General features: G+C 35.5%; 2 protein-coding genes across 3 annotated transcripts; both read right to left on the minus strand.

Annotated features, from left to right (window-relative positions):
- Window positions 1-175: 175 nt before the first annotated feature.
- Window positions 176-5,671, minus strand: LOC128379145 (hsp90 co-chaperone Cdc37). Its single transcript, XM_053338779.1, has 8 exons — window positions 5,318-5,671; window positions 4,247-4,528; window positions 2,619-2,724; window positions 2,399-2,514; window positions 2,063-2,185; window positions 1,374-1,556; window positions 1,203-1,274; window positions 176-1,000 (listed from the first exon to the last, which is right to left on the minus strand). Exons 1-8 carry the CDS (start codon window positions 5,423-5,425, stop codon window positions 860-862), a joined length of 1,131 nt encoding a protein of 376 aa, XP_053194754.1. The 5' UTR covers window positions 5,426-5,671; the 3' UTR covers window positions 176-859.
- Window positions 5,672-7,829: 2,158 nt separating this feature from the next.
- Window positions 7,830-9,185, minus strand: cmc4 (C-x(9)-C motif containing 4 homolog (S. cerevisiae)). 2 transcript variants are annotated; one of them, XM_053338780.1, is made up of 3 exons: window positions 9,119-9,185; window positions 8,981-9,040; window positions 7,830-8,885 (listed from the first exon to the last, which is right to left on the minus strand). In XM_053338780.1, exons 2-3 carry the CDS (start codon window positions 9,036-9,038, stop codon window positions 8,752-8,754), a joined length of 192 nt encoding a protein of 63 aa, XP_053194755.1. In that variant the 5' UTR covers window positions 9,039-9,040; window positions 9,119-9,185; the 3' UTR covers window positions 7,830-8,751. The 2 variants fall into 2 exon arrangements, with proteins under 2 accessions (XP_053194755.1, XP_053194756.1); XM_053338781.1 differs by lacking the exon at window positions 9,119-9,185 and adding an exon at window positions 9,113-9,118.
- Between the last annotated feature and the right edge of the window lie 1,137 nt (window positions 9,186-10,322).

A 10,322-nucleotide genomic window follows, 5' to 3' on the forward strand; every position in this document is an offset into this window, starting at 1 on the left:
TGTGAGTGGTCATCCTCAGACCTGACACTTACGACTTGTGTTTAATATTGGTTGTTGTCTCATATGTACATATTCTGAAATGAGCTGAAGGTTGTAGCATACCCACATATTAACCTGCATGACTGTAGATCAAATGTCCTTAGCAAATACCAAATGCGTCCTTAGAAATCCCCATGCACACACGCACTGGCTCCATATCAAAAAGTAACAGTTAATACTTTGCCTAGGTCTCGCAGATGAATACTTTCCATATGATTCTTATGACTCACATTTTTTAACATTCATACTTTATGATCTGTAATGCATGTCACCCACACTTTGAGTTCTCACATAAAACCACAACGCCTTGTTCTTGAGAAGTTGGTTACAATTGAAATTTTAGTTAAGCAAGTTTGTAGAAAATGTCACTCTTGGGAAATAACCATCTGAATACATTGGTTGCTCAAGCCTTGAAAGTCAAAAACAAAAATCTTAAATTTGGAAATGACAAAAATAATAACTTTACGCACAACTTGAAAATGCATAAATGGTCTTCAACTATACAACCACACATATGACAGGCATGTGTCAACATACACCCCCCTTTCCCCACCCCCCACAAATGAGCGAGGTGTAAGAATACAGTTCTAGTGATGTCAAAGCAAATAAAAGACCTACACACACGCTGCGGTTTTCTTCAAAGCAGGGGTTACAGATGCAACAAAGTTGTGCAGTTAGCTGAATGCTAATCCTTTAAGTCTGAGCTAAATATATTTGAGAAGTTATTTCATTGTTCCTTGATTGGCAAACTAGTCATACACATAGAGGAGCTGCAATACAGAGGGGGAAAGTACACATCAAATCACAGGATCAATGTTGGTCATTCTATCTTAGTTTGCTCCAGCTCCTGTTTGACCTCCTCATAGATACCATCTTCCCCTTTTTCATCCACGTCATCAGTCCTGGAGTTGGGGACCCAGAGTCCAGACTCTATGCACCTCTTCATGTGAGCCTTTGCCTCCTAAATCACGTTAAACAATAAGTTCATTATCAATTAACTGACCCAAAATAGGACAAAAATACACGTGAGTCAGAGAACTAGACATTTACATAACAGATAGCATTAGCAACAGTCTTAATTGATCACTGTATTACTCAAAACACTCACAATAATTGAGTAAAAGGTCATAATTGTAAAAAAGTTCCTTAACATAGTAACCTACCGTTGGATCCATTTTGCTAATCACATCCTGTAACATTTGGATGTCCTTATCGTCAAAGCATTTCTGCATCTCCTGCAATAAAGAAAACAAACAAAAAAACAAGTTTGAGACATTTTAAATAACAGGAGAAGATAAAAGGAAAATGCTGAAGATTCTTGACGATGAACTTACAATTGGCAGGGATTCGTACACATCAACAGGATCTAGACCTCCAGGTCCCAAGCGCTTTTGTCGCTCCTCTTCCTCGTACTCCTTCATGGCCTTTTCTATGCGGATCTTCGCCCTGCCGCGAACCCGTTCCTTAAAGGACTCCAGCTCGTCATTGAAGGCGTCCTGGTACTGCTGATCTGATGTCTGTGGGGATACATTATTGGTATGTGAGTAGCTAAGCTTGAATATTAACTGAACACATCAATTACTGTTTATATTTATGATATTTTGAACAGGCTATGGGAAAAGAAAAGATTCAATTCTCTCTTCTTGGATTATGAATATATTTAATGTGTACATCCCACATTTCATAAAGGTAGTGTTTGCTAAACACAAAGTTGTCTTCAATAACTCAAAAATGTATTCGATGTTGAAGTATCCAAATGCAGCTGCAGCGATTAGTTGATTAATTGACACATGACAGAAAATTAAATTGCCGGCTATTTAGATAATTTATTGTTAACTGTTTTGAGTGAGTTTTGTTAAAGACAAAAAAACACAATTTCTCTCAGTGTAGTTTCTTTTGTCTTCTCTGAGGGTAAACTGAATATTTCTTGGTTGTGGACATCTGAGGTTGAACCTTGTGCTTTTAGCGCAACAGAGATCAACATTTGTCACCATTTTTTGACATTTTACAGAAACATGGTTACCTTAATCTTGGCAAAGAACTGACGAAAGCACCCGCGGGGGTCCATTTTGAGGCTCTTCGCCAACTCCAGAATGAACTGCATGACGATGGTCTGATGAGCCACTTGCTCCATCAGCGCCTTTTTCTACAAAAAGAGAAGACATTTTTAGAACAATGCACATATTTTAAAAGGATAAAATGATGGTGTAAAGAAAACAGTCTGCAGCAAATAAAGAATAAAACAACTCCCATAAAACTCACTTAAGTATATTTGAATCTTAACATGAATGCAAAATACGGACTACTGTCAGTGTTTTTAGGAGAAAATGAAGAAGAAATTCGGTCATATAGTATTTACCTCCTCAACTTCAAGGTCGATGCACATGATGACCAGGTAGTTGGCAGTCTCTTCACATACTAGATCGGGGTTGTCAGACAGGTACTTCTGGCTGTCATCCCAGCGTCGCAACATACCTGCAGTAAAGACAGTAATGAAGGACCATCACTATTTTCCCCTACCGACACTCAATGTAATATACAATAAAGAACAATTGTGAATAAATGTCATGAATACATACCAAAATGTTTGATCTGCTTCTCATATTTTTCCACAAAGGTTTTATGCTTTTGCTCCTTCTCCTCTTCGGTCTCTTCAACATTGTCAGGTTTGACATTAACAACGCTCTGTGGATGAAAAAGTGGCAGAAAATAATCATTAGAATCTATGGCTGTGATACAATAGGAAAAGTCATATCAGACATCACTGGAGATGTGGGGTATAAGTATAAACTGATGTGTATCAGAAAATTGCATGAAGAGTCAGAGATATGAACAACATTATGAAACCATAGACTTGAAGCTAAGTCTGTGTGGAATTTGAGAAAAATCAATATGGCTGTCAAGAACCACCTCAGGGTTATCTCTATCCAGCAATCCACTTCTGAAAAAGGAACAAAAATATCCCACATGGAAGACAAAACATGCAGTGGTTACATAAAATAGCAATTGTAACCAGTGGCACTGCTAACCTTGCTACAAATCAGCTTCAGGCGAACAACAACGCTTGCGTTAGCGACTAAAGCTACTTCCAAAGCACACTCACCCTAACCCCTGCTGATCGGAGGCAATAATGGTAGCAGGAAACAGTCTGAACACAGAGGCCCATATAATGTTGTTAGAAGTTTTAGATTTGGTTGAATAATAGAGCCTGAAGCAAGGTAGAAAAATCACATGATCTTGAACCACCTATAAATTGCAGCGTAATGCATATTTGCAAATGCATCTTTTGTTTTTGTATTCATGTATTTTAGAGTTCGAGAGTGCTACTACACACCCTGACTGGAAATGTATTATTATATCCTGCTTTTGAAAATGTGAGGACTTTGCAAGGTATCACTTACTGAACCTTTACAATCTTTGGGCTACGCCAAAGAAAGCGTATGCCAAAAAATATGACTTTTAAAGATAATACTGGCTAATATTTTCATTATAAATAACAAGCATCATGACAAACCAATATCCAATACTAAAAGTATCCCTGTGACAAGTATTGACTTGGTAGCCAAAGCCTGATAACAGCTTATTCTTGTGATTCCATTGTCATCAAAAAACTACTGAAAAAAACAGAGCCATACTTTTTCACCTGGGCTGCCAGTGTACTTCCTTCATGTGAGCACACTTAGTCACACCTACCCTACACAAAGGTACTCTCCAGAGATAGAAAAACTGGCTATGTTTATTATAATGAGATACTTCGTTGGCACATTTATGTGGCAGAAAGGGACAGACTATATCAGGCTCTGCCTACACATTTATTTGTTACCAGGATAAATTCATTGTTGATTGGTCTCTGTGGGGAATAAGCTCATACTAATTAAAAAAATAAAATAATGTCAGTGCCATCTTTTAAGAATCAATTTGCCTCTTAATATGGTATAATTACAATCTTCTAAAAGTGTGACTTGAAAGCTGTGAATCACATGAAAACAGAGGCTGAATAGTTAAAGATGTGGCTGAAAAGTATTACCACTAAAAAACAGGCTTTATTTCCTGTTTTTTTCAAGGTATGTGTGCCAATAAGACAACGTTAGACTCCAAGAATTTGCTCTGGAGAGTAAGGTATCATTCTCATATATAATAAAAAGAGGGTCACAACATAGATCCAGAGACTATGTTGTCTTCTAGCAGCCCCCTACATCAGCCTCACCTTGCTGAACCCCTCCTTGCTGAGCGTGTCCACATTCCATGGCATCCTCTTCTCCTCCTGGCGGTGCTTGTCCAACTTCTTCTCCCACTCTCGTTCCTCCTTTTTCAGTTTCTTCTCCTCAGCCTGAGTTTTGCTCAGCTCTGCTTTGGCATCATCTGTTGTCGAGATGCTCAGCTCTTTCACTTTCTTCTGTGTTTCAGCCAGCTTACGTCGACATTCACTGAGTCCCTTACTTAAATCTTCAGTCATCTTCTGAAATTCTTCCATCCGCTCCACACGTGCCTGAGGTGAAAATAAGTACAGAATCAGTCACAATCTACCAGCACAAGTACTTCATGTCCAAATTGACTTTTTTTTTTATGCAGAAAGAGATAAATACAATAATGTTGGATACAATATGTAACAGTAAATCAGTAGTGGAACAAATTAGGGTGGACCCACAGAATTATTTGGTAAAAATCAATAACGGTGAAACAGACACATGGGATGCTTTAAAAGCACTTATACAAAGAAAATTGATTGTAATTACAAGTAACCCCAAAAGGGAAAGAGTAAAGCAATATAAAATTCATATAGAAGAATATATTGAGACATTAGGAACAGAAACGTAAAAGAAAAGTTGATCAAAAACCCAACAATGAACGAGGTGAGAAAGGAAATTTCCACCATTTAACTGTCTTTGATTTTCAGTGCACCTTCCTCACTTGCTTTCTCACGTCTAACTATGAACATCTTCAACTTCATATAACACCAGAGTGAACACAGGACACACTAAAGATAAGATGTTGGTCCAACAATGGGGAAATTCACATTATTGCAGCAGTAACGTGGATAACAAAAATATAAGAGCGTCTATACAAACATAATAAAGAACAATAAATAATAAGTGCAAAAGCAATAAAAACAGTAGAAAAAATACATAGTAAAATAGTATCATTATGTACAAGAGTAATAATGGTGTTGAGTGATAATATACCTGAGTTTGATATTGTTATTGCACAGTCACAGTCACTTTATGCCATGTTTATGTCTTCTACAAACATATTTATGTCATGTATGGTAATACTGTACCTGATGTCTCCATCTAAAGAGGCTGGGTGTGTCGATGTTTGGGTGGGTATCATCCTCATCGTCTGACACCTCGATGTGGTCCCACACGCTGTAGTCTATTCTGGACATCCTGCCTGTGTTAGCCTGGGATAATGACTCGGCTAAGTTGGCGGGCTAAACGAGGCTAACCCGAATGTTTAATCAAAAAGCATACAACGTAAGGACGCTGCACTGAAATATGTGTCTGTAGTCAATGTTGCGACCCGCAGCGTTTTGCCAGGGATAACTTGTGTAGGTTTTTCAGGAGTGGGCTAGCTGCTCACAGCTAAGTGCTACAGGCTTCTAGAAAGAACTGCTGCAAATTTCCGTCCGACGTCAGCACGTCACCATGTCAGGACGTCACTCCGTCACATGGACGTATGACGCAAAAAGGAAGGAAGGTAGTCGATCCAGCTAAAAAATGGTCTTAAAAGAGGCATCGATGTGGAAATGTGAGTTGTTGTTTTTGTTATGAATGTTCAGAAACTATAATACATTTATTTTGGCATTGTCCATTTGTGAAAATATTCTGGCAAAACCTTTGTGATTTTATTATTGAAAATATTGATGGAAGTTTTAATTTAATTTGGAAGAATGTATTGTTTGGGCTCATGCAAAATAACACAGACATTCTTATTTATATGATAAATCTTCTTCTTCTTCTTCTTCTTCTTCTTATTATTATTATTATTATTATTATTATTATTATTATCATGGTCAAATTCCATATCTATAAATGTAAATTTATAGGTAAGAAACCATGCTTTATTGTATTTGATGAGATCAAACAATATATTAATTCAATTCAGTCCTCCCTAAAACCGAAAGCAATTAAACTGTAACACACTGTGCTATGCCAATATTTTTTTGTATAGACCCTCACCCCCCTAGTGTTAATTTATAGTTGTAATATGTACATTTCTTTACATATACATTTACTTTTCTTTGTATTTGTTTTTACTGCCCAGACTGTATACCGTTTTGTATATTGTGTACATTAAAACTGTTTTTTTATATTTTTTTCTTAATAAATGAAACAAAAACAGAAGGCAGAAAAGCTTTTGATTTTCATTTTTACCTCTTTTCTTCTTGATTGTTCCACGAAATAAAAAAATGTAAGTAGCCTACAACTCATAATTTAGAGAAAAACAAAAATCAGCAACTCCATGCAGCTTGGTAATTTTAATTAATGTAAAGAGCCTTTAGAAAAACAAATAACCTGAGTGTAACCTACTAAATTTGCATTAATGAATATGAAATTCAGACCAATACATTTAGGAAGTACAAAAATTCAAACATTAGTAATATTCAATTGAGAATTCAAACTTGTATTATCTAAATAATAGCCTATATATTTCGATATAATCAGTACACATATATACAGTAGTATGCAGTATGTATATCACGGCTGTTTAAAATTATTTTAAATAAAAAGGGGAATTAGAATAAAATGTACAATTTATATCAATGTCTTCTGAATTTTTAAAAATATCTCAGGTGACTAAAATCAATGAAACTTGAAAGAAACGTTTTCATTTTTTTCAGTGCACACTGATAAGGTAAGAGATGGGCCAGTTCTAATGGATTTACTGTTAACACAGGTATAGGAGAGATTATCCTTGGATGTTGCCTAAATGGCACAGACATACCAGAAGGGAAAGCACCTTTACAGGGATGTTGTATGGTGATAGACACTCAAAGAATGTGATCAAATAGAATAGATGAAAGGCAGGTATCTTTACTTAGATTTTGTCGATATCATAATTGTACATAATAGTAAAAACTTAAGCCATCAATGTTGGATAAAATATGGTGAGGAATAATCTTAAACTATAGAGGGAGTTCTTGTACTTCTTCTTGTACTGTCTAATCTATTTGATCTTAAACGTTCTTTTCTTTCTTTCACTGTGGTGATGCATCTTTTTCCAAATGATAAGCCCTCATAATCAGAACTTTGTCTTTATCACCACTGTTGTTTTTCACATTCATAAATTTAACACAGGTTAACTTGTTGTACTTCTGGATATATTTATGTTGGATTTAAAGTGTGAGTTAATTTGTACTGCACTGAATGATGTTGATGGTGCTAATGTGGTTGTGTTGACACTCTGACACAATCAGTTCTTTTTTTCCATTTCCTGTCCTACTAGCACAGAACATCTTTTTTTAAGTAACATGCATGTTTGAGCTCTGTAAAAAAAAAAAAAAAAAGCTAAAATGGTTTTACTATCATCATCATGTATTGGCTACACACTGACATCTATAAATGATGGTCATATTGAATGTATCACTAAATGAGTTTCTCATATCAGGTTAACAAATGACTTTTAGTGTTTTGATCTTTGTAAATAAAATAAGTCTATTAACTGCATCCTGCATTAAAACAGCATTTCCCCCCATTCATATATTTATATTTGGTGACAGTAAAAAACGAACTGTGAATTTACATTTGATATTACTCATGTTTTCAGTTCTAAACAGCCAACACAATCTAAATCACCTGGTTGAGTTTAATATGGGTAAACAGGGCCCTTAGTACCTCACATCTGCAATTTGCTCAGCGCCAACATGCACTAACAAGTATGTTTCAAACTTGATATGGAGGTATGCCTGCAATGACATGAAAAACTGGATAAGACAAATTTCCTTTTAACAAATACAGTACCTCATTTGAAATGATAGACTGATGGAACCGCAGCCTTTCTGTATTCATACTGGATTATCTCATGGTGAAAACCAACTGTGTATTTATTTTTCACATTGAAGGTATGTGCAGGGCTTTTGGCAAGTCACATCTGCGATATGACTGTGTTGGTAGCTCAGCGCTGACATGCACAAACAAGAATGCCACATACTTTATAACGAGGCACGCACACAACAAGACCACTTTTTAAATAAATGCTTCTCTTGGCAGCTTATATATTAAAGCTTTTGTTGTGAGAGGAATTTCATTTTCACTCATCAAACACAGGCGGAGCAAATAACTTACAAAGGGTTACACTTCACATATGTAGGTCATGATATTACTGATAACACTTGTGCCTTTCCTGCAATGACATGTAAAAACTAATACGCCCTCTTGTGGACAGTTTTTAGTTACTACATCATGATTTTGAGATAGTTTTTCATCATTTTGATAGTTTGTCGTTATTTTTGAGATAGTTTCTCATTATTTTGTGGTCGTTTCTCATTATTTTGAGAAAGTTCCTTATTATAATGACTTACATATTTTTTTCATTACTTTGGCCGAAATGGGCTTCCATAAACATCCAACTGAAGGAACAAAAAGAAAAACATGGAACTTGTTTGTTCAGTCTTGTACACATGTCGTTACACAGTCATTATACAGCATTTATGCAATGTGTCTTTCTGACACTGTTTCCAGTTAAATACATCCAACAAGAGGTTATTAAGTGTCACTTTTGCTCTCCTTTTTCAGGTTTTGAGTCCTTGAAGCCTGAGCAGCAGATGGAGTTGGCTGCATGCGTCTCACAGCATCGCCGCATCTCTCTGATCACATCCTGACACATGCTCTCCACGTATTTATTAGCTACAGGAATGAGACGAAGTTAGTACAGAAAAGGAGAGAAATAATGTGGCGTTTGCTTTAACATCTTATAATGACATTGAAGTGTGCTGTTGTACCTTGTAAACACTTTTGAATGGCACACGCTTGCTTTTGACACGGGTCTTTCTTTGGCATGCCTGAAAGAAAGCAGGTAATGATGTTCAGAAGTTGTGTATAATAGGTAAAGCATCAAAGGACCCAAAACTGACCGTCACCTTTGTAGGTTAGAGGTAGCTAGTTGGCGAAGAAAGTGGGTATGCTAGTCGCTAATGCTACTTCTTCTTCCTGGTAGGCAATATTTTGATCACGTGTCGCGAAGGGAGCCAATAGGATCTCTGGAAAACTGCAACAGCGACATCTAGTGGAGTCACAGTTACATGTTTACAAACTGCATTAATAGTATGAAAAAATTATTAAAACTATTAATACCAAGTTGCCAGGTTTATTATAAAGTTTGAGAGTTTGTATTTAATTTCTCAGATTGTTTGTTTTTTTATTTCAGTTCAGTTTTAGTTAGTTCAACAACTAGTTTTATTTTTATTTTGAGGAATTGACTAGTTTTAGTTTAGTTTTTATTTAGTTTTATTGTAGAAGCAGAATGTATGACACCAAATATGGTTTACCAAGTCATTGTCATTGTACCAGATTGTGCAAAGCCATTTTATTATTTTATTCTTTAACAATTAACAACGCCCAACCCACAGCAGAGCTCAGTAATTATCACCTGGAGCTGAATCAAAAGCAAAACTTTAAATGCTCTGCAATAACTAAAATGAATCTGATTTTCGTTTCAGTTTGTTTTGCATTGTTCATTTAGTTTTTATTTAGTTTAGTTTTTATTTTCATTTTCAGTTAACATTTATTTCACTTTTAGTTTTAGTCTTAGTTTTCGTTAACTATAATAAGCTTGCAGTGGACCAGTAGTTTTTAAAGTTTAATCCAAGCCTTGATGTGTATATTATGAAAAACTGGTCTGCTAAAGTGTTAACATTGCAGGTTTTTTTGTCTTTCTCATTTAAAAAACGAGTCAGTGTCATACGCAGCAGTAACATACTACATGCTCTACTAGTGATATGATATTAGCTGCAATATAAATAAAAATGTTGCATATGATGTTTTTTAATTCAACTTTTATTCATAAAGATAAGCAAATTAAGAAACAGTTCATATTTACAGTAATAATGGCCTTAATTAATTAATTTTACTGCATACATTGATGATAATGTAGTCATCATTGCTATATGAAGAGTAGCTACACATTTGCAATGTTACACAATGGGATTTCATTAATATGGGAAACAAGTCTAGCAAAAGACAATATAAATTAGATTTCTTAAAACAGAATATCACATGAACAACATCCACTATATCGTAAACCAACACTCTACCTCCTCTACCTCATTAAGATGATATTTACCA

The sequence above is a fragment of the Scomber japonicus genome, chromosome 18 (genome assembly GCF_027409825.1).
Source record: "Scomber japonicus isolate fScoJap1 chromosome 18, fScoJap1.pri, whole genome shotgun sequence".
Lineage (NCBI taxonomy): Eukaryota > Metazoa > Chordata > Actinopteri > Scombriformes > Scombridae > Scomber > Scomber japonicus.